The following is a 24,824-nucleotide window of genomic DNA, read 5'->3' as shown; positions in this document are numbered from 1 at the left end:
TGTGTTAAATCGTATGATACCTATTTCAGCAACATTTAAACGAAGGCGCAAAACAGATGGCCGTCCTGAACTCTGCCATAGGTTCTTTAGACCGAGCGAGGAGAGCGTACGAGCGCGCAGCGAGAGAATCCGAACGGGCGCTGGAAGCGTTCCAAAGGGCAGATGCAGATCTCAATTTGAGGTAAACACATCTACTTCGCAGAAGGGTTATAATATTTTTTACAGTAGGTATATATGGTCCTATTTTCCCGCACTAGTGCGTGAAATAGCACTTTTCGTGCGTTCGCACGTGTATCGTACAACGTTCCCTTCGGTCGTGTTTTAATTTTTCGCCACTTGTATCCGCACTTGTATCGTAAATAACTATTTAAATTAACTATGCCATTCAGTCTTCTTAAACGTACTTAACCATTACTGAAATTCAATAGAACCACTGTGTATAGACGGTGACGAAACAATACACTAAAATTAAAGTTACGTGAATGACGTATCACTTATTTTACCAATTTAAAAGCATAGTACTGTTACATATATTATTATGACCACGAATGTTATTTAGCCTACCTCTTCCCACTAAGAATACGATACACACCAATAATTAATGACCTTAAACGGGTCAGCGGGTGTTATGGAACACCTTTGTATGCCTAGCTGTTATCGCTAATTTCGCACTAGTTTGACCTCGGAACTTTTTATACACATGCTTCAACCTTTTCCTCGGTCGTAAAACGTACTTGATCATAAAATTTAGTTAGGTATTTGATGTGAGATATAAATAATTGTGTTAATTTTCCTCGTTCGTAAAAATACTTGATCATACAATTTAGTAATTCGATTTGAGATATAAATTATTGTGTTAATTTAATTTTTGCCTAGCGACTAATTTTACAAATTTCGTTGTCTGCAAACTGCACAGAAACATTATTGCGCCGCGACAGCATCTCACGCGTATGAGGCTGGCAAGGCCTTTTCACGAAAACAAGCATGTTTAGTGCTTTGCTGAAACATGCAGTGTAATAAAACCACAACAAAACTGTGAAATCGTGTTATACTATAAAAAATTACACTTTTCCCACCAAAACGTACAAACAAAAAAAACAAAACGAATGCATTGAAATAAAAGACGTTTGCTTTGCACCTTCAATTTTGTATGAAAATTCCATTACAGTCCTCTAGTAGTAGCGCCCGAAATGGGCTACTTCGAAGGAACATACCGGCAATATTGCATACATGTTTGAGAAAATACTTCAGCAGCGAGTGTGAAATCTTCGCAGCCTTGCACACAATAATCGTTTCTTTTTGATTTCGTAGCCGCGCTGAGGTCGAGAAACAAAAAGCAAACATGAAACTCAGAAGTCAAGCGTGCGAAGATGCCAAGCACGAGTATGCCGACCAGCTCCGCAAGACCAATGAGGCGCAGCGGCAACACTACGAGCAGCGGCTACCTCATGTCTTCAAACAGTTACAGGTGAGACACAGACAAAAAACATCCTCCAGACTTAGGGCCAGTTGCACCAACCACATTTGACAGAATGATCAACGTCAGCCCGCGCGCCCCGGCGCTATACTATGAAACTTTCCATACATAATTTAGCGAACTCTTTAATGATACGAACAGTTTGGTGCAATCGACCCTTAGCATTGTCGCGCTACCCCCTCTACCACGCATACGGTAATTTTACTCCATGTTCGAGTCGAAAGTGTCTTTGTGTGGCGTCCGTGTCTTTGAACGGACCAATCACGGCACGGGACTTCGCTCACCTCGTCCCGCGCACCCCCGCATTTTTAGCATCATCGGTTGCATGAAATAATTGCTCTAAACTCGGTCTAGAGGATTCCTAGTCTATGAGGTGAGATAACAAGTCAATACCGCTCGTGATGTCTTCTTTGGGCTTTACGGCACATTGCATTTTGTCAACAACATACTATAAAGGGTGGCCCATTTAAATCGGTTAGTATGGGAAAATCTGAAACTATAAGACATACGAGGATCTCTTCCGAAATGGTTGATAAATGATAACTTGATTAATCGTTCGGATCATCAATTCATCATCATTACTTAAGAGCTATATGTTCTTGTCGGTAGACTAATCACTGAGTAGAGTTGTAATATATTAAAATTTATTTCTAAAATATCAATTCAAGTTTCTAAGATAGAAAAAAATGTTCTTTAATTTGCATATACTACTTAACCATGTACGCGTGGTAAGAGCCTATAGAAATACGATTATGGGATTAATTTCCTTCAAAGTGATTATGTTCCAAGTGGTATTAACAGTAATTAACTTATGGAAAAACAAATCGGCTTGCAATTCGCTGCCAAGCCTCAATCGTCCAACCGTGACTCGAGGATTAATAAAACCAGTACTCGGTGCGGAAGTAAACATGGGTGTGTTTTTGACTTATCGATATATAACAACTTTCACTGATAGCGTGTCCGTGAGTCACGTGAACTTTGGAATAATTCGGGAAATGCCGCTTTCGAGAGCTGCTTTATGCGCTCTGGCACTACGCCAACTAGGTCACATGGAAACACTTTACAACTGAAAAATCACTTCTATTTCAGTAAACCACTTTACTATAGATATAATATATAGGTATATGTACTTTAATACAACTTAAGTTTTTTTTTTAATATTAATGACGTTGTATATTGTAGACGACCGATCCCCTAGTGGTTAGTGACCCTGCCTTTGAAGCCTGCTATGATCCCGGGTTCGAATCCCGGTAAGGGTATTTAGTCTGATGAATATAAGTCAATGTATATAAGTATGTATGTATTTATTATCTGTATACGTGTATGTATATTGTAGTTATAGTACCTATAGTACAAGCTTTGCTTAGTTTGGGGCTAGGTTGTCTGTGTAAGATTATCCCCAAATATTTATACATATTATTTATTTATTTTTCAGGACCTGGACGAGAAACGAATCAAACACATAAAGAATTTCATGTTGAGTTCTGTCGAGGTCGAGAGAAAAGTGTTTCCTATCATAAAGCAGTGCTTAGATGGAATGGAACACGCCGCCAATAGTATTAATGAAAAAGAGGTAACGTAGTATTTATAAAGTTTAAAGGTCTTTACAGCGGGTCGTCAAACATGTGTTTATTTAAAACTACTCGTATGATTAGCTTAGAGAGTTTTTATGTTTTTATATTTATAGCGAATTTGATTAAAAGTACAGTTTATTAAATGCATTACTAATTATGATATAATGGTAGAGCAATACACGTATTGACCTCGCTCGTTGGCCCGTATAAACCATGGGCATTTGAGCAATCCGTTATGAAACCCGTTCACTAGATTCTGGGACATTGTTTAAAATTACTTTATGAAGTTATCGTTGTCGACCACAAGTCTTGGATTTTATGAAGTTATAGTTCTCGACTAGGAGGAAACATTATACGCATATAGGTCTAGGTAGGTAGGTAGGCCAACTCTAATTATTTTAACCAGTTGGAGAAACAATTAGCCCCATGCGTGATTTTATTTTAATTTTTCAAATCATTATTTACATCGTTTGAACACCGGAAAATATAAAAATTCTTTGATAAAGTTTCCCATTATTTTATTAAAAAATATTTAAAATGTTGAAAAATTTTGAGCGGTTGAAACGCTCATAATTTTTGGCGCGAATTCTTGATGACGCGATGACGTCACGCGTTGGATCGTGAACTAACTGACGTTTGTTATTATTTACTGTTCTATGAAACTTATGCAAGCAACTCCGCTCTTTCTGTGTTTATTCGTTGTATTGTTGTTAATAACATGGAAAAACCTAAAAAAAACATTTTATACTTCTAATAGGTATTGTTTAGTACCAATGTGTAGAAACACTACCAAGAATGCACCCGAGAAAACATTTTTTGACGTGCCAAGAGATGCGAAAGTACGCAAACGATGGTGTAAACTTATGAAAAGAGGAAAACTAAACCCCAAAACTACTTTTCATTGTTGTAAAATTACAACAATGTTGACACATACATGCTCATAAAACGTTACTCGTCCTTTGCGTTTTCAAAGAAAATATACATACACAGTTTATAGGTTATTTATTATGGTAACTATACATTTGCTATCTCTTTGAGCTTTACACACACACATAGTAAAATTCATTATATTATTATATTTACCTTTCAGCTTTCTTTCCTTTCATCTCAGCGGAAACGAAATTTTTATTGTTGGCGAAATATGCAGACATCATGAAAGCATCTACATATGTGTGGTAGATTGTCCGATTGCGCTTTGACAAACCCGCTGTCCGTCATCGTCTCGGTGGCGTCGTTTTCTTTGATAAATACTTATATTTTCTATTTCACTTAAATTTCCACCGCTTTGTTGTTTGGATATTTGTGACGTCCCACGGGCAAAGGCACCTTATGGCGGGTATGGAGTTATGCATACCCTAGTAATCTACAATAAATAAGCTATCGATAACACAAAAGATCAACCTTCTAAGTTGCGTAGTTACAGAGATATGATTTTTTGAAAATAATGTTGTGAAATGAGCAACTTTACGATAGAGAAGTTTTAAGTTTAGCCGCCTAAAAAACTATGTTCCTGAAGTAAGTTACATAGTTGACTACAAATAATAATACCTTATATATCTGAGATTAAAAAAATGTTGCGACTTGTTCTGTAATGCAAATAGAAATCTTTGATATCGACTGATTTATGTGTATACTAACCAATCTCTTGAAAATAAAGTTTTATTTCATTTTCACGATTGATTGCAATGAGCTCTCAAGATTTAAATTGTATCTATTAGAAAACGACACTGAGAGACAGTTTAAGCAAAAAACAATACCGATTTAGAGGTGAAAATGTATTTTCTGACTTTTTCATATAAAATCAGAAAATTGAATATTTTTACTTTTAATGTAACACACAATCAATTTTTCTGAGCACATATGAAAGAAATTCTGTCATTCAAATGAAATAAATCCTAAAACCCCAACTAAATACTATATTTAACCCCTTATGCCACTTTAAACTTACATAACAATTACAGTATTTGCTCCATACATTTACGAAAAGGTACCTTATGGAAATAAATCTAATAATACATCACTACAAAACATCAATCACATTGAAGTTTATCTTTTATGAATAGAAAATATTAATTTACATTAAACTGCCACAAATTTAATTAGTTCTTCGTCATAATAATCTTAAAAAAGACCAATAATTTGTATGTAATGAAAAGGTACCTTGTGGTTAAGTTACATGATGAGGCATAATGATGATGGAACAGTTAGGATAAACTAATAATATTTTGGGGTAAAGATGGTATAAATCGTCTATTTCTTATCAATAATATATTTTGGTTGCCATTGAAGACAAGCGGCATTGAGGTTCAATGACCTCAGATATTCCATAAGGTAATGCGTCGGGTATTGGCATTTTTCAGCAAACCAATGGCTGATTTATTGCATGCGACCAAACGAAATGAAGATTATACTAGTTAAGAAAGACTTGACGAGAGTAACTTTGGTATAATAGCAGGCTACTTGGATTTGTAATGTCGGTCGATGTACGGTTATAATATTTGCTAGGCGCCCCAACCAGAACTGAAATTATCAAATTAGTTTTGCAGAATGCTAATACAGTTCTCTACCAAACTTCTTTTCCCGTAATGACTAGTTTTTTTTGGGAATTTTCAATTTTTTTTCCATAAGGTACCTTTTCGACTAAACTCTGAGACGACATTACTAGGCTTATAACTAACTTATAACAAAAATAAAAACAGGTAAACAAACGTTACGCATTAAGGTTTCAGATCACACAATAAAAAAAAAATTAGCATTTTTTCACCTCTTTACAAAACATTTCATATCTCCGAAACTAGAAACCCTCATAAGGTACCTTTTCCCGTGGAACGTCACATTTTGCATTGATAAAATTGAAATGGCGCGCTTTGAGTATCCCGTGCGCATGACAATGACAAATTAGATGAGAGCACTAAACGTTCAGATACTTACAAAGTTTCATGATTATAAAAATTATAAATAAAAGATATCTTTATGATTCATGTTTTCAGAAATATCACATGCAGTGTATTGGATCTAATATGGGGTCACATGCTTAATGCGTAAATAAAATGACACTAAACTCAACGAGTGACGTCACGTAACGTTTCGACCAATGGCGTTGCGTTTCGTTCACTAGCTTTTCGCGGGCAAATTTTTGTACTTCTTATTTATTATTTTAAACAATTCAATGATAATTTAATAACGGAAATGCATTTGTAACATGATATAATAGCAACAATCATCCGAATAAAAAATATTTGATTGAAATTTAAACTTCATGCATGAAGCCAATTTCGAGCGACTCTGTTTTTGCAATTTACTAACGGCAGCGCGTAGGTGGAAACGGATTTATCTAAACTTGACTATCAGATCACGGATAAAATGTACAAGGGTATGAATTTTGTACTTAAGAGGTTATGTTAAGGTTCATTTTGTAATGTATTTGATAATGGTTACGCAGGACACACAACTAGTAATAGACAGATACAAGTCGGGGTTCGTGCCGCCCGAGGACTTCCCGTTCGAGGAGCAGCGCGCGGGCGCGGACACGACGGACGCGGCGGCGGCGGCGCACCACCACCACGCGCAGCTCACCGTGCGCGGCACCGTCTCCGGCAACCGGATAAAGAAGCGCGGCGGCCTGCTCTCCATATTCAGCTCCAACAAGGTGAGCCGCTGCCCGCCACTCTTGTTTACATTACGACATCTGCCGGTCTACCATGAGGGCTGATTTAGACGGCGCGCGAACTCGCGTGCGACTTTTGTTACATTGCGGACTGTTTTTTTTTTTCGATGTGGCGCGCGCACAGCTCTTGTGAGCGAGGACCCCGCTAAGGATACGGGCGAGCCTTGCTCATATGCATGTCTGTCGCCAGTTTTCCCTTAGTCGCCTTATACGGCACCCACGGGACGAGATGGGGTGGTGCTATTCTTTTCTGATGCCGGCACCACACGGCACCATTGCGGACTGTTGGTTGCGACCAATTCAACCGACCGATCAAAACCCGCAATGTAATGAAACGCGCATGCGAGTTCTCGCATCGTCTAAATGAGCCTTGAGTTGCGTTCTCGTACACGAGTCCATACTTGAAGACGCGCTAGATGTATGGAGACGCGCGCGAGAACGCAGCTAGCAGGTCTGTTATTGTAAAATGATATCGATCCGAAACAGAAGTACATGGGAGTCTCCTACGATCTGGTTAATACAGGGATCATACAAACCTTTTTAATAACAACTCTGTTCCATAGAAAACGTATCGGTATGAAAATGAATCAACCAAGACACGCTTTGATTAAGAGTTCGGGGTTAGGTCCATAGTAAAATTCTTTCCGTGGCCGACAATACGACAGTAAAAAATGAAACTGTCAGCATGTACGACTAATATTGTCGATCCATAAGTTTATCAGGATCCTAAAAAATAACTTTAGTATTTGGGGATCGTTGGCGAGAGTAAGTATACCATTAATTTCGTCTAGTCTTTGCGGAAAGAAAAGAGTCGTAGAATGTATTGGACGTCCATACATTTCAAGACTCTTCTCTTTCCGCACAGACTCTATTATTTAAGCATAATTGGGAAGAAATTAAATTCTAGAAATTATAGACATAAGCGTCTTGGTACCGTAGATATTTTCTTATGCAGTCAGATAATATTTTTTTCGATTTAATACGTTAATTTGGTACGCTTTTCATATATGGTTAAAGGACCTATGCTTATTATTATTCTACATAGAGCTTGATCCATGTATGTGATATGAATGATATGATATCTATTTTATATAAGTAGGAGCACCGGCATGAAGTATGTTATGTGTACTATTTACGTAATTGAACGTACATTATCGAATATATTGTTATATTTTTATTATTTGGTAATGTAATGATAATACAGCTGGTGTCTAGTGAATCTAGTTATGTAATCCGTGTTATTGTTCTGGCTCGGTTAATAATGAATGAAGTGTTTGTGTTGTTCGGACACTTGATGACTATACGCCAGCTTACACATTATATATTTAATATAATTTGGAGGTACTAATTATTTTTGTCTGTTACTCCCTCGATCCCCACCTAACATGGGTTCACATAACAACCGATTGATATTAATTGGCTGCCTGCGGCCGGTGGCTTGTCACGAATGGAAAATGTAAGTTAGCCACGGATGGTTGGGGACGTAAGAGAAGCATGATAAATACCACTACATTATTTTATTTAACACAACCTGTTTTGCTATAAAACTTGAGTTTCGTTTTGGTTGATCATTTACTTTTCTGAATCATAATCACTGTAGGACATATCGCTTTTTTCGATCACACCCTTTGCGGCAGGATGACGTCCGTTGCCTGTTGGCTTGTGTCACTCGTGTGGCTGTCGAGCGGTGTTGTCCTGGTCTGTCATTTTTTTGTTTAATGTTGTTTGTTTGCCTTCCCCGCGACTCCGCGCCGTAACGCTTTGGCCACAGAAGATTGTCGAGGCGTGCAATTCGTTCAAGGTCAGTGCAGCGTGACTCACTCGGCCCCTCACTGTTTATGACAACATGATACTTGTCGCGGTGTTATGGCTTGCATTTACCTACTGGTTAACTGGTCACTTATCTAAGTGTCAATAATCCTTAAGGATAAAGTGCATGATTTAGTGATTGAGATGGTTATATAAAATTGTTCTATACTACGGCACGATATTTATATTGAGAGTGATTCACGATTTCATTACACACAGGATAATGTAATGAGTCATATCATAACTGTAGCAATTGTAAAAGAAATATGTATAATTATGTTATAAGGACTGTATCGTTTATTATAAATACAACTTTACTTAGCCGTTTTTTCTGGTATTATGTTTTTATTAAAAAATTACACATATAGTTTAATTAGTGCTTTAATAATAAGTAACATTTCGTCCTGGGAGATCACGTAAAGCATATGGTTTGGACAATATTTACCCAATCCTCCCGAGTAACTACAACGATTTCGGACAAATACTACAAGAAAATTTACGGTTTGCGAACAAGATAAGTATTACACAAAAAAAATCGTACTATGTAAACAGCAATTACATATGATTCGTAAAGCGAAACATCTGGGCATAGTCTAATCATTTCTTTTAGTTGGAAAAAAAGTTTTGGATCTGTGCTTGGTGGCCTTTTTGAAAATATGGCATGTTACTTACGACAACCCCGACTTTGGTATACAATATAACCATCATGGAGCGTTTCTATCGACCTGTTCTAGCCATGGTTCAACGCCATGAATGTCCGTTAGGCTTTGGATTTCGGTAGATTCTTTTAGCTGTTTCCGTCATTTCCCTGGCGTCAGAAATTGACGGGAATCCAAAATGTTGCATAAAAAGTCGTTTTCATGTAAAGATAAAATACACCACATTTATTCTGTGGATGTTCAATTGAGCAATCATGAAAAGGACACTTAGATGGCATATTTTGGCAGCATATTAACCTTTTGTTTCTTTAAATCGTACTAAGGAATCGGTGAAATAGTCTCAAATTAAGCTCGATAGGCTTGTCCGAATTACATTTGCTAGAAGGTATTAAAATCATCATAAAGTCCCTAAAATAAAATAAATGTAAAACATTCTTATATCAGATATGTCTTAAAAATACCCCCAGATTATACCTTAAGAACATAGTAATACAAAATAATACACACGTCAACAGTTAGACCAGGTTTTATCTGTATTTATAATAAACGATACAGTCCTTAATGTAAACACTGTGTGTAATTACTAAAGTCAAGATTCGAAGTAAATAGTTATACGCAATTAATAAAGCTATGACTATACCAAGCCAAATTGTAACTCCATTCGGATGATAGTCGTAAACGCCGATCAGAACGAGTACACGTTTGTCGTAAACAATGGGCCGTAAGTTTGCCTTCGTCTCGCTTGTCTAACTTTCATGCTTGCACGGCTTTCAGTATTTTCGGCACAGGGCTGTCAGTTTTATGAAGTATTGGTATCTGTATAAAATGTATATACATAATAAAAGTAGTTTTTCTTGTTTTATGTGTATCGTAGTTACCCTCCACGTACCGTAAAAGAGGACTACTTACCCGCACTCACGCTCCGTATAATTTAGTGTGAATTACTGAATGTAATAAATCGGTCGGGAAACGCAGATAGTATTCACTTTATTGGAACCTAGCAATACACTTCGTACAGTGGAAGGCACCAAATATGCATACAATGACTAACCATAAATATTAAAAAGAAATAATATGTTTGTTTTTACTGAAATATTATAGACAGCGAGGAAGGAAAATGCAAAGTAGGGCCATTTTATGGTACATCTATTGTAATATTGTTACTAATTTTATGAGTGATTTTGAGGTGATATGAATTTGAAACGTGAGCAACTTTGATTTTTGTAATAACTATGGTTATAAACTTAGTAAATTATATAATTTGGTATTTGGACATTAGTAGGTAGTTGTGTGTGAAGATCGTGTGGTGTGTTTTTCTCGTTATAATATGTTCACGGTGTGTCGAACGCTTACAGAACAATATGTCTACGGACGGGAAGGAGGACTACTCAGACTTGCCGCCGAATCAGAAGAAAAAGAAACTGCAAGCCAAGGTTCACGAACTCAACAAACAGGCAAGTGTTTTTTTTGTTCGACCATATATGGTGAACTAATAATATCGGGTCGATTAAAATGAATGACCTTATTTAAAGGCAGCTGTGGTGATTTTTCACTAATATGGGGGCCAATGTCCAACTTTAAAATTCCTATCATTACATTATTAGATAGTTTTTCCGTAATCATTTTTACCAGCCTTGTCAGAAAGATATGCCGATTGTTTATTGCCTGAGATGTTTTTGAGGATTGTTTGACCAGAATTTAAAAATCGTATATATTTGCCGAGACCAAAAATTTGATCGATCACTAAGTTACTCGAAAACCAACCATGATAACCACAGTAGGTATCGTTTACTATTACCACACTGAGTGAAGAATCATCACCAGGAATTAAAAAACAGTTCTGTACTGGGGGATAAAATTAATTTTAGTAATAATTATGGACGTTTCACTATTTCTGTAAAGTTTATTTATTTCTACAATCAGCTCAGTAATCCCAAATATAATTTCAACAAACGGATAATAGAAATTGCAAGAACTAATAGAAATTGCAAAAGTCAATTTGTTCCTATTAGTTAACTCTCCTTGTCCCCGGATTAAGTTTATTTTTGTAATTCTAAGTGTATTTTTGTTGTACTTTTCTCTCAGTGCACACAGAACACCTAATTCAAATTTGTTTTTTTCCTTCGTATAAAATTACAGTATAGTCACCTGCAATAATATGTTACACAGAGAAGGCAGCTAAATTATTTGCACGATCTTATTTGTAGAGCCATAAGAGCGTGTCACAAATTTTTGCGGCGTTCAAAGAGTAACATATTATTGCAGGTGACTGTACCACCGATTTTGAAAATATAACATATGTATTTTATTTAGCCTGATCAAGATTGATAATACTCAACATACACTTCTGAATCTTATATTGTTAAATGTTTATTACAGGTGGCCCAGGAACAAGCCGCCATGGAGGGCCTGATGAAGATGAAAGGAGTTTACGAAACGAATCCCACGCTAGGAGATCCAATGACCGTGGAAGGTGAGATAAAAATCGGCTATGCCATATACATATAAGTTATAGAGAGACTAAGGTGCTAAAGTATCTCTCTTGTATCCGAAGTTTAAATGAAATGAAAGCATACTTGTTTGCAGTTTAAATAAATCTTAACCAACACTTCACGAGAAAACAAAGTTTAACTAACACCAATAGTCACTAATCGTCAAACCAATTTTTTATTGCGAACTATGATTTCTTTTACTTAATGGTTTTTCCGCTATAAATTTGTCATTGACATTGTTATACTTATTTGACCTTTACCTGATGTATAATTGAAGTAGCGATTCGTCCTGGCTTTGCACGGGTTAACAAATTATACACCTAAACCTTCCCCGAGAATCACTTTATTGATAGGTGAAAACCGCATGACAATCCGTCCAGTAGTTTTTGAGTTTGGTGTAGTGATAATATTAGATGACTAAGGTAGGATAGGATTTTAGTGCGCATGGTTCAGATGTAACACCAAACTATGTAATGTAACGTCATCAGATGATCTGGGTGGTATCGTCTTGGGTCGTCCCATTCGTTTTTCGTCAAGTTCTTAAATTAGTCCTATTCTGCTTTCGTCACTCATTCTACATTCGTCACAATCGTCGGTGGCTTTCAATGTAGAATGAGTGACGAAAGCAGAATAAGACTAATTTAAGAACTTGACGAAAAACGAATGGGACGACCCAAGACGATACCATCTGGATCATCAACTCATCATCACAATGAGGTAGACTTACAATTAGTGACATGTCTTGCTGGTGATTGCTCAACTATTTACGTGTTTACTGCTGTTAATTCCTTAATCATAGCTTTATTTTCTGTGGTTAGGGAAATACGCTTTTAAGGAAAAATATATTTAAAAAGATGTGTGAAGTTAATACCTAACTAAAGTTTACAATTTTACATTTATTGTTAAATATAATACTGGAATCAGTTATGTAACTCTGCCATACATGACCCAAATTTATTTTATTAAGCTATGAGCTTCATCACATCTGATATTTGAGTAATTCTAAGCATTTCTAGCCTGGGGTGGGGGGAGGTTGGGGTACAAAGACGGCCGCCACCCGTCATCTTTAAAAAAAATCTATTCTGATCCTGGTGGGTACTAGGGCAAGTTTGGTATCATTTTCGTATAAACCAAAGACGTAGAATTCATTGCTGATATTTGTTTTTTTCAGTTTCATAGTAATTTTACAAGAAAAACGTAAAAAGGTGAAAACTTTGGTTGGAGATTTTTGCTACGCGGAGCTGAAACTACAAAAGATAGAAAGTTGAAATTTGCACAATAGATTACATTTGTAATGTGTACAAGAGATAAGAAGCGATTTTGAGAATTTCAACCCCTAAGGGGGTTACAAAGGGTATGAAAGTTTGTATGGGGTTCAAGTTTTATTTTAAGCTAGGAATTTGAAACTTCGCAAAACGATATATTATTAAAATACAAGAAAACTAATTTCAGCGTTTTTGAAAATTCATCCCCTAAGGTGGTGAAAAAGGGGTTGAAAATTTGTATGGATATCAAAAAAATTTTTCGTACGCGGGACTTGAATCTTTGTACTTGGGGATATTATTAAAAGACAGGAAAAGTTATTTCAGCGTTTTGTAAAATTCATCCCCTAACAGGGTTAAAAAGGGGTTGAAAGTTTGAATCCATTACAAATCCGAGTAGACACACATTTCTTATTGCCTCCCAGGCTTGAAATGCTTAGAATTACTCAAGGAACATACGTGATGAAGCTCATAGCTTAATAAAAAATTTTTGGGTCAACTTTATAACTGCTTCCGCTATAATGAATATATGCCCTAGTAATAATGTAACTTGTTCATTTTTTACGCGGATTGCGTATTTTCCGTTCGGACTAGCGTAACCTTAATCAGATTTATGATTTACTTTCTATAATTAATTGTATCAAGTGATCTGCATTGAGTGTACCTACTCAACTGTCGCGTTCGTCACATACATGCCTCCCATGCGTCGTTGAATGCGCACAGTGCGTGTCGTCACTGTGCCATTCTAGTGTCTAAGTTATTGTCCCACACATTGTGACGAGAGTAATCGGCAGGGCAACTGAACGAGTGTTGCGACAAGCTGAAGAAGCTGCGCGCGCAGCTGCGCAAGTTCGAGGAGCTTCTGGCGGAGGCCAACAGCCAGGTGTGCGCCGCGCCGCTCAACCCCGCCGCGCGGACCAACGGCGCCGCGCCCGCGCCCCAGCATCCCACCAGGTAATACAACACACATACCTAAGGGCCACCCCACATTTAGCGTCTTTCGAACGTCGGCGTCTACAACTCTATGGCCGCTGCTCGACGCAACGTCGACGCAACTGCGCAGCGACGTCATTTTCCATAGCGCTGACCATACGCCGACGCTCGAAAGACGCTAAATGTAGGGTGGCCCTAATAGGCATTACTTTGAAAAAAATCTCACTGTTACTCAAAGTTGAAAGGCAGTAATTCTATATGTATGCATCCCATACATTGACACAATATTTTTTTGATTGACTAAATAAAATACGAGTTTTATTCAAAGCAGTGCCCATATATTTTAACAGCACATTTTACACAGTCTGCCTACGTTACGTGCCTTTAGGGCTTTTTTACACATTGATTAGTGTTTAGTGCTAGTATATTGATACATTCGCTACTTGCGTTGTGTTTAGTAACGAATAATTTATGAACTCGCACTAAACACTAATTATAAAAAAAAAATGTAATCTTATCCTAACACGCGCGAATTTATACACGCAAGACTTATCATTGACTTGCCACTTGGTATTTTCCTTATGTAAACTATAAAGAGGTATGTTATATCACAAATGGTTATTATCATAAATTTCCTGAAAGGCAAAAATTATAGTTATTTGGACGAATAAAATTTTAGGCCTACACTTGGCGTCCCTGGCGCTATGAAAAATGTCTCTGGAGCTACATAAAAATCACGTTTTCAATTTAATGAACAATAACTTTTACTACCGACTTTTTATATCGGGCAAAAAACCGATCGTCTAACTGGTAAGGTCATTTGGCAATATGTGTGTTATTAATTGAGCTACGCACTGCGAGGTTGCGAAATGATTGGGTTGCTTCTGCTAATTAGTTATGTGTATGATTTGGTGTTTGAGTGTTAACGAGCATATACTTTGCTTCCGGCGAGCAATCAGTTGAAGCGCTCAGCGAAGTGTTATTATTGATATAAATTATAATGTTGTTTAGCGAGCATTTTACTTATTTAGCGATTTTGCTTTACTTTACTGTACTGATGCGAATATATTATAGTTACAAGTGGCTTCTTACCATAAACTATTATTAAATGTTGAAGCGAAGTAAGTAGGTGATCAACCAGGCAGGTATTTTGGAGCTCTAGTATTTTGTTTTCATTTGAATGTATAATCAGAGTTTAATTTTAGTACCATTTCGTGACAGTTAATATGAATGTTGCTAGAGACCTCACACTATTGTCACTGTGACAAGGTACAGTCAAGTGTAAAAATATGGATGTAGACAAGTACTCAAAAATATGTTTCATAGTCCCTAATTCGCTGACATATGAGCTATGGGACATATTATTGAGTATGATTTGTGCACCCATATTTTTACACTTAACTGTACTAAATGTTACTGAAATTGCTTTGATACAACCTATGCTAGTTTGGAGAAGTAATCCAAAATATTTGCACTTTTAGTTCAAAGTTTAGGACCTTTGTTTTGTGAACTGACTCTTATATGAATGCCAAGCGAATCTTTATAACATGGATGGCTGTAAGCTTTGTGATAATGTCAATATAGAATTAGATTCTTCTTAACTGAATAGTGTGGTTGAGAGTGCACAAGGAATCAAGTTAAAGAAGGAATGTAATTTCCAGTATCGGTTCAAACAGCGGTTCCCTGTCGCGGTCCGCGTCGGAGTCGTCTGTGTCGACGGGCACGGGCGCGGGCGCGGGCGGCGGGTCGGTGTGCGGCGCGGGGGGCCGCGCGGCCGGCGGCTCGCCCGAGTCGGGGCTGGGCGGCGAGCTGGCCGCCGCGCACGCCGAGGCCAACGGCGACCACGACAACGACCACGAGTCAGACTTCGACTACTACTACGAACCGGACCTACAGCCGCTCGGATACTGCAAGGCACTCTATCCGTTTGAAGGTGAGCTGGTATACTTATTTAATTTTGATTATGGACGGTGGAAGACCCTGAAGTCGTCTAATAGCACAACGCAGACCCGCAGACAGACAAATGTTGACAGAAAAAATATGTTCCCCAGTCCTAGCACCAGAATTATTCTTTAACCAGAATATAATCTCAATAATGTGACTAGGCTTGGAACTTTTAGTAGCAAACAAAATTTCGTCTACTTTTCCCTAATTAAAACACGATACCGAATATGGTCTTAAACGGATCCCCACATTTTTGTTACATCCTGTACAGTCACCTTCAATAATATATTACACAACGAAGACCGCAAAAATAACTAACAAGGTCTTATATATAGAGCCTTAAGAGCGTGTCACATATTTTTGCGGCCTTCGAAATGTACCATACTATTGCAGGTAACTCTATAATCATTTAGTTACAATAATATGAATGTGGTGTAGCAAACGGCACCGGCTCGACTATGCGCATGGAGTGCGGCGAACGGCTGCTCGTGCTGGAGACGGACGCGGGCGACGGCTGGACGCGCGTGCGCCGCCAGCTCACGCGCGAGGAGGGCTTCGTGCCCACCACATACATCGCCACCACGCTCTACGCCGACGCGGCCCACTAGCCCGCACCGCGGACACCGAATGAGGTTGGTGCAAGTGCCAAGTGCTATCCTGCGCAAAATGTTCAATATATTAACCCTCTTATTCATAAAAACAAGCAAACAACTACTGAAAATTGACGTTTTCTAAAAACATACACGACTGTTTCATGGCGACAAGCGTGTGTTAACGGCTGATTAGATTTGTCAAACCTTGGTGAAAAATGGCATTACTTGTTGCTATTACTGACTCTGATTTTCTATACGCACGACACATTTTAATTAATTTACTTGAACAAAATAAAGTAACTAAAGCTGTAATAAATGTACATTCTAGCTTGCTCAAGATTTACAATGATTTACATTGTCTCTATAACCTAGAAAAAAATATAACTGTAGATTGCTAGACTGGTGAAACTGTACGAGTTTTTATTTTCAATATGTGTACAGTCAGCAGCAGAAGTTGCTAAGCAGGCGAGGTGTTCAAAATAACCTTGACGTGCTCTTATTCTCTTAATAATAATTAGATTAAGATTAATTACGATTCACAAGAGCTTGTTGCGAGGCCTACATGAATAAAGTATACTTTGAATTGAATTGAATTGAACAATAAAGTCTCGTCAAGATCATTTTGAACAACTGGCCCGCTTAGCAACTTCTGCTGCTGACTGTACCTAAAATGTATGTTCATATTTATATTCGGATTCCAGATGTAATGCGACACGGAAGGTGCAGGGCGCGGCGGAGGACGCAGGCGGCGCGGCGCCACAAGGCCAGCTGCCAGTAGCGTATCCACTTTCACTGTTTTCTGGCCTATATAGTAAACAAGTATTTTTGCTATAATTTATCGTAATGGACAATTTTAGCATTCTTTTTGTAACGTGTCCTTTCTATTCCGATTGTTGTTATGGCGTTTGCCATATATGAACAAAAAGAGGAAATCATAATAACATTCCATGATTTTATTTATTATGTATAGCGTTGTTTATATGACATACATATTTTCATGTGTGCCGTATGGCAGTAATAGTGTAATGTTAATGTTAATGATTGTGTAACTCATCTAGCTCTTTATTGTGCCAGCTTTTATGAATTAAGGTTCTTTCGTACTTATTATAATACCTAGTGGTTATTTCTTGCTTTCATGTGATTCAGCCATTAAGTATATGAAATTATAGCAAAAATAGATAAATGTATAATGTTTATGTGTAAAATATATATTGTATACTGAATCTTTTATCTCATAGACCCGTACAGTTTACGATTAAGGAGTAACTGATTATTGTATTGTGTATTCAATATGTCACGATGTATTATAAAGCTAATGTTAATTCAATTCTGCATAGTTATAATGCTAGCTAAATATCGTAATTAGGCAATGCTATTTTCTGAATATTTGCTGTATGCAAGGAGCTGATAGTTTCATGTATTTATAGTCAGAGGAGGAATGAACGAGCGCATTTGATTTTTATATATAAAATATAAAATTATATGAGGACATTACAACTATGCATTTAATTTGTACCTTCACCCGATCCTTTTGTGGCTGTTTTTTATTTATTTATCGTATGGCATTTACATTACACTGTTCATTCATTACATAGTTAATTTATAATCTAAATCTACATTTTTCCAAGTAGGTGATGGCTGCACTCGTTATGGTCTTAAAATCTTCCACTGGGCCGTCGTACTTTGTAAGTGGGCACTCCAAAACAATATGCCGAACAGTTTGCTTTGGGCAACCGCATTCGCAGCATTCTTGGTCGCTCCATCCCCATTTTTTCCGGAGGTAGGCGCAGTGGCCAATTCCTGTTCTCAGGCGGTTGAGCATGCACCAGGTACGGCGTGATTCATTGAAACCAGGCGCGTGGCTCCGCGGGTTTAGTTCAAAGAGATCAGATGGAACGTCTGCTTGCGACCATTCTTCGGACCAGGCGTCGTTCAGGTTCCACTGGGAGCGTGGTTGGTGGATAAGGAGAGCCGGTGGGTTTCTGGACTTCAGCCTTGTGCACCTGAACGTAGCCAAGTCTCTATTCAGGGGTAGTTCCGGGCGTTCAAGGGCTTTGTCAGCTTCTCTGAGCAGGTGGTGTTTGCGGCGGAGGTGAGGAGGCGCAATTCCACTTAGAGCTGGGAGCCAGTGCACAGGGGTGGGCTTCATGCATCCCGTGATGAGGCGCATTGTAGCATTTAGCTGCGTATCAATGGCGCTCGTGTGGGCACTGTTGAGCCATGCGGGGGCGCAGTATTCAGCTGTTGAGTATACAAGAGCCAAGGCCGATGTTCGTAGGCAGCTAGCCGAGGCTCCCCACGTTGTCCCCGTTAGTTTTTGTAGAATGTTATTCCTGGTCCTAAGTTTTGCTGCGGTGTTGGTGAGGTGGGAGCTGTAAGTCAAACTTCGGTCCAGAGTAACACCTAGGTATTTGGGAGACGGGTTGTGATTGAGCACGGAGCCCCTGAACGAGATGCTGAGTTTCTTGGTAGCTAGTCGGTTGTTCAGATGGAAGCAACACACTTCAGTTTTCGCGGAGTTAGGACACAGGCGCCAGCGAGTAAAGTACTCGTCCATGACAGCAAGGTCGTGTTCTAAGCGGTTTTCAGTGGTGCTTATATTGCGATCCTGCGCGACTAACGCTATATCGTCAGCGTAAGCGAATTTCCTCGATTGAGTCTCTGGCATGTCGTAGATGTACAAATTAAAAATTTGTGGCTGTCAATTCATGCAGCTCAGTATGAATATGCCAACAAATGTATTGTATAAAGGAGAATAATGTCTTGGTACTTGGTACACTTGCACCTATTCTAAGCGTTGACAAGCACCTCGGGAGCATACAGGCAATTATGTTACGTGTAAAATACGACGCCGCGCTAGTGGGACCAAGCTAAATCTGGTTGGTATTGTGGCGATCTCATCATTAATGTCAATTTTTTATGAAAATATTGACGTCTATAACGTACTCCCTCGCCTTTTTATATTCAAATCGGTGCAAAATTAGTGTAGACGAACCTTCGAGCAACACGGAAGGGAGGCGGCATTCGCACTATTTCCCCTCTGCCGAGGTACAAGATTAGCGCGTCAATCTAATCTAGCGCGGGTAATAAAACTAGTTGCACTTGGATTTTTCACTAGACCGAGTCCAGACGCGCGCGTGAACACTGCTGCACAAAAATGCCTGTTTGCTCGGTTTTTTGCTATAAAAAGAGGTCGGGGACATCAAATTTACAAAAAGAAAGTGTTACATTTCACATTTAATATTTTTTTTACATATCATACGTTTAATTACATTTAAATACAATTATTATATTTTAGTCTCAAGTAATTGTTGGATTTATCAATTTTGCTCGCTCAGTACAAATTGCGGATCGGTCGAGCAACAAATCCGACTTCTCATCTCTCAGAATACAGTGACATACTTCAACGAAAATGTGTTAGTGTGCGTGTTGTGACACTAGTCACTCGTCCGTACACAAAAAGAGATCGAGGTTTGCAAGATTTGTCTTTGACGTGTGTCATTTTCTATGTATTTGTGTCGTTATTACAGAGGGCCTACCGCGAACCACGTTTGACGTGTTGCCTCCCTGCCACACTTACGTATGAATTTACAAGTGCCATAGAGAGGCAACACGTCGAACGTGGTTCGCGGTAGGGCCTCTGATTAGATTTTGTATGTAAGTGTGTGAGAAGTGCGACTGTGTGCACCTTCCCCCCGCGAAAAATGGCAGAAAGATTTGTACGGTGAGATATCGCTTGGGCCCCTCCCTTCCGACGTGTCGGAAGCCGGTGTTGCTCGAAGAGACGAACTATAGTACAGTCTGCGTCAAAAATATGTTTACAGTTTTGCACCTGTAATAAGGCAAAAAGTGTAAACATATCTTGACGTCGATTGTACAATATGGTCTCGTCGTGGCTTCATCGTCGAATTTTGACTAGAATTGCCCGTGTTAAACTTGCTATAAGAGACATCTCGTGCCACGTTGAACTAACTAACGCTTGTGATGCGAGTTATGAAGAAAAAGGTAGCTTAGATCTACACTCGTTGTCCAGCAGATAGCGCTGTCCGCCATCGGTCAGTTTAGTGTGAGTATGCGATTTTAATGGAATTATTTTATCAACTCTTCATAAATTGGATCATGGCGGTCATGCGACTAAGTCGTACCGGAATTGTTTTCCGTCGTAATGGATGTCAGAGAAATGTGGACGTTAAAAAATCTATTCTATACTTATAAGAGTTATAAGCAAACGTCGGACTATAGGGGGCAGTTTGAGGGCAAGGTAAGGTTTACAAAAAAATCTTAACTTACGAGGATTATAATGTACCTAGTATTTGTAACATAGTTAATTAAATTAGTTACCCGTTATCATTTTATTCATCTTTAATGTGTAAATACTCTTTGAAGTGATGACTGATAGCACACTGAAGTGGCCACTTAAAAAACAAATAAATAGCTGACATGCGTCATTATGACTGTTGTTCATACTTATATTTGTTGGTAGAGTGCCGTCTAATCAATAGAAAGATTTGCTTTATTTGTTATATTATAATTACTAGGTACCAAATACTAAGTACAAATACTCGAAAGTGAATTGATTGATTTGCGAACCTTACCAATCATTCTGACATGCCACGAAAATGCCCGCTGGAGTCCGACGTATGGTTATAAGACGTACTTATAGCAAATTCTCTTAGCGTATAGTGTACATACCTAAGTCTAGGTATAGTATAGTCTTCTAGTAGTTTTAGGTTCGAAATTGTTCATTTCCAAACTGAAAGATTCCTTTGTTTCCTGTGAATTTCCACTGAAATTACGGAGAAGTCATTTCACTTTTTGAAACATTTGCAACTTGCACATCTGTAGGCGAAAGGGACTTAATTTTGGTCGTCAAGGTCGTCATAAACCTCTGCAGCAACATGCCTAAGATGGTATCTCAAAAACATTATCGTTTTATATACCTACGCAGCTTGACGCAGTATAAGGATCGCGTCTAGTACTACTAGCTGCATGAATCGGAAAGTAAACTTATCAGGCGTGCTTATTTTGAGTGGAATTAAATTTAGCCGTGAGAACCCTTAATTAGGTTTGCCCACTCTGTCAGCGCTCTATATTATGGAATTATGTAAGATTGTACGGCTATATCGCGTCATAAGTCTGCTGAAAAAATAAACATTTTAATAGTGATAGACTCCATAAAATATTTGCTCATGACGCACCTGAACGTCATGAGCAAATATTGCAGAGCGGCTATATTAATTCCGCTCAAAATAAGCACGTCTGAATTTAAGTTTCTGATTCATGCAGCTAATAGTACTAGATACGATCCTTATACTGCGTCAAGCGGTGTCTGCAGATAATTTTAAAAGCTCGTACGCTCATAAAAAGAGATATGAAAACTGTTGTTTCAGTCTCCTATAAATTATACGGACAGGGAGAGCGCATGGGACTGCTAAAAGCTGTTGTTCGTGTTCAACATGGTGATGTCAAAACAGCTTAACAACTCGCATGAAATAGGATTGCTGATACTTTAAACTTTAATTCTTCAAACTTTAACATTTATTCAGCAAATAGGCCACAAGGGTACTTTACACGTCAACATGGAAACAATGGAAACCAAATTGAAATTAGCAAAATACAACTGGAAAATTATGAAAAAGCAGATAAGGGGTCATCCATTAATTACGTCACACGAATTTCTAAGTTTTTTGACCCCTCCCCCCCTCCTTGTCACACTTGGTCACATTTGGCAAACCCCTCCCCCCTAGTGTGACGTCACATTTTTTCTACGAAATCGCCAAATCGAATTAAGTAAGTACCTAAGTATTATCAAAATATTTTTGACGATATAAATATTAGTAATTTTATAACCCAAAACTGCTTAGGAAAGAAAATTAAACGAATAAAAACGATTATCGTTTGCAAAACTTGTTATTTAACTGTATAGCGAATAATATAATTTAAATAAATTTTCGGTTACTGAAGAAGTTAAAGTGACGTCACAAAGTTTGTGTCTCCCCCCTCCCCCATGTCACAATATGTCACATTTTCTTGACCCCCTCCCTCCCCCTAAACGTGTGATGTAATTAATGGATGACCCCTAAGTATACTTACATGGTACTTAAAATAAATAAAACTACTATCTCTACAAAGACTGTTTGCAATTAAATGCGTCCAAGGATTTAAAACGCTAAATACACCGCTGTCCATCACACTGGCCAGATTCACGCCACTACCTGCGATTGTGCGCTACGCGTCGGAGGTCGAGTTAGCACGCATCAGCCGACACTCCTCCCTATTACCGAACGACTTACCAATCGAATGCCCTGCACCACCATCATCTCTGCTACATCCAGCCCATAGACGCACAATCGAATACAAACACATCAACAATCAACAGGAACTAGATACTATAACAGAAAATCACCTGGCTCCAAACTCGTGGCACGTATACACAGACGGAAGCAAAGTCGACGGCAGGGTCGGGTCAGCCTTTGTTATAGAAAAACACAACCGTCCGCCAATTGTTAAGAAGCTGAAACTGCACGACTGCTGTTCGGTATTCCAGGCTGAATTACTGGCTATACAAGAGGGACTCCGATTTGCGTTAGGTGACCAAGCTCGTCCACACAAAATTCTAGTGTTCTCAGACAGTAAATCGGGACTCACTGAAATCGCGAACCCAAACAGTTACAACCATCTAGCTAACGGTATACAAATCCTGATTCACAAGCACAAGCAGACTACAAACGTGGAATTTTTCTGGACCAAGGCACACTGTGGTATACAAGGGAATGAGTTAGCAGATGCTGCAGCAAAAGCTGCCACTAAATTACACCGCGCCCCGGACTATTTACGAATACCAATTAGTCACATCAAATATCTACTAAAATCCGAGCTTCAGAACCGCAGGAAAGATTACTATAACCACCCAAACAACTGCCTGTACACTAAAACCCTATTTCCCACCCACGATGATCTCATGCAGTACCTGGAAAAGACCAGACTTACCTTTGCCATAACCCAATTCTTAAGCAATCACGGCTATCACAAGACATATTTACACAGATTTAAGATAGTCACTGATAATAAATGTCCATGCGATCCAAATACAGACATACCACAGACACTTAACCACTTAATATATAACTGTCCAAGATTCTCTCCAAGACGCCACAACCTACTCATCACCTGTCAAAACCTTAACATAGACCCATATAATTTACAGGCCATACTTACAAAAGAATCTACCACAAAATGCTTCAACGATTTCTTAGAATATATTGTTAACAATTTAAAATCTTTCAACGGCACTTAAAACGAAATCACTCATTTGTTCATTTGCTCATTTCTCAATCTCTTGCGTTTCAAATAACTTTACGCTACACACAAACACACACACATACTACACTTAACAATCACAAAACACAAACACCATATCCCGACTAGAACAATTACACACCCGGAAACAACGTGTATACCGATAGCGCCGCGTTTCCGGAACATATTAACACTATTAAAAAAAAAAAAAATTATAATCGCTCGATTCGGTACTTTATTATACCTATTCGACACATATTTTTTTCATTCGGATCAATAGTTTTTGAAAATAACACTTGTCATTTTTATTTTAGCCCGCGTTACGTAATTTCTAATTTGATTTGAACTATACCGTTCCCACAGCCTTCATACTAACTTTTAACTAATAACTTAAGAAATCCATACCATCTACCTATCATTAATTATAAATTATCTGCGTGACAACTTCCAACCAAGTCCATTATGCGGTTCTTATGTGATTGAGCAACAACAGCAAACATACAAACATACGCACTTTCACATTTATAATATTAGGATTATTCAATTCAACACCGGCAGATGTACTCTAGCTGGTTACGTGACGCTGTCAAAGATCCGTAAGAGAAATACCCCGTGGAGACAACCACTATGAAACCTTAACGAGGCTTAAACAACACAACAACACTTTCGTCACGCCAAGCGTGGCTCACTCCGCGATTTCGTCGCTTTGCTACAGGTAGCTAAAAGTACATCCGTTCCACCCCTACTTTGGGGAAAGCCATAAGCCGCGCGTGGCGCTGTCGCCACCTAGCGGCCATATCTGTGCTGATCGTAAGCAAGGCCTATTCACTTCCTAAGAAAGTTATGTCCCCAAATAATTGCGCATGTGTGCGCCTTAAGCTTCTATGTGTGCGTTGGCCTCCGGGAAAAAGTTGCGAGTAATAAAAATAAAAACATTTCTCTACAGCAACATTGCTCCCAACTCTGATTTAAATTATCACGAATTTTATACAATATTAATCATAAAACGGGACTTAAAACGCTTAAAACTTAATTACATGCGATTAAGTTTTATAATGAATATTTGCTTCCAACTGTCTTTATCAATGTTCATAAAATATATGGAGGGTAGGTAC

General features: G+C 38.4%; 1 protein-coding gene across 4 annotated transcripts in view; it reads left to right on the top strand.

The window, feature by feature from the left end:
* Positions 1 to 19,423, top strand: part of LOC134678555 (formin-binding protein 1-like) — a 76,995-nt gene extending 57,572 nt beyond the window's left edge. The window contains exons 5-15 of one of the 4 annotated variants that reach the window (XM_063537168.1): positions 30 to 181; positions 1,312 to 1,468; positions 2,913 to 3,050; positions 6,494 to 6,700; positions 8,490 to 8,519; positions 10,542 to 10,640; positions 11,566 to 11,659; positions 13,735 to 13,894; positions 15,550 to 15,806; positions 16,256 to 16,453; positions 19,413 to 19,423. In XM_063537168.1, the coding sequence (XP_063393238.1) occupies positions 30 to 181; positions 1,312 to 1,468; positions 2,913 to 3,050; positions 6,494 to 6,700; positions 8,490 to 8,519; positions 10,542 to 10,640; positions 11,566 to 11,659; positions 13,735 to 13,894; positions 15,550 to 15,806; positions 16,256 to 16,425 (1,464 nt within the window). In that variant the 3' untranslated portion in view covers positions 16,426 to 16,453; positions 19,413 to 19,423. Of the gene's footprint in view, positions 1 to 29; positions 182 to 1,311; positions 1,469 to 2,912; positions 3,051 to 6,493; positions 6,701 to 8,489; positions 8,520 to 10,541; positions 10,641 to 11,565; positions 11,660 to 13,734; positions 13,895 to 15,534; positions 15,807 to 16,255; positions 16,454 to 19,412 lie in introns of all 4 variants that reach the window. The other 3 variants (XM_063537167.1, XM_063537170.1, XM_063537169.1) reach the window with 3 other exon arrangements.
* Positions 19,424 to 24,824: the final 5,401 nt, after the last annotated feature.

Source organism: Cydia fagiglandana, chromosome Z, assembly GCF_963556715.1.
Source record: "Cydia fagiglandana chromosome Z, ilCydFagi1.1, whole genome shotgun sequence".
Classification (NCBI taxonomy): domain Eukaryota; kingdom Metazoa; phylum Arthropoda; class Insecta; order Lepidoptera; family Tortricidae; genus Cydia; species Cydia fagiglandana.
This window is presented reverse-complemented; position numbering and strand designations above follow the sequence as displayed.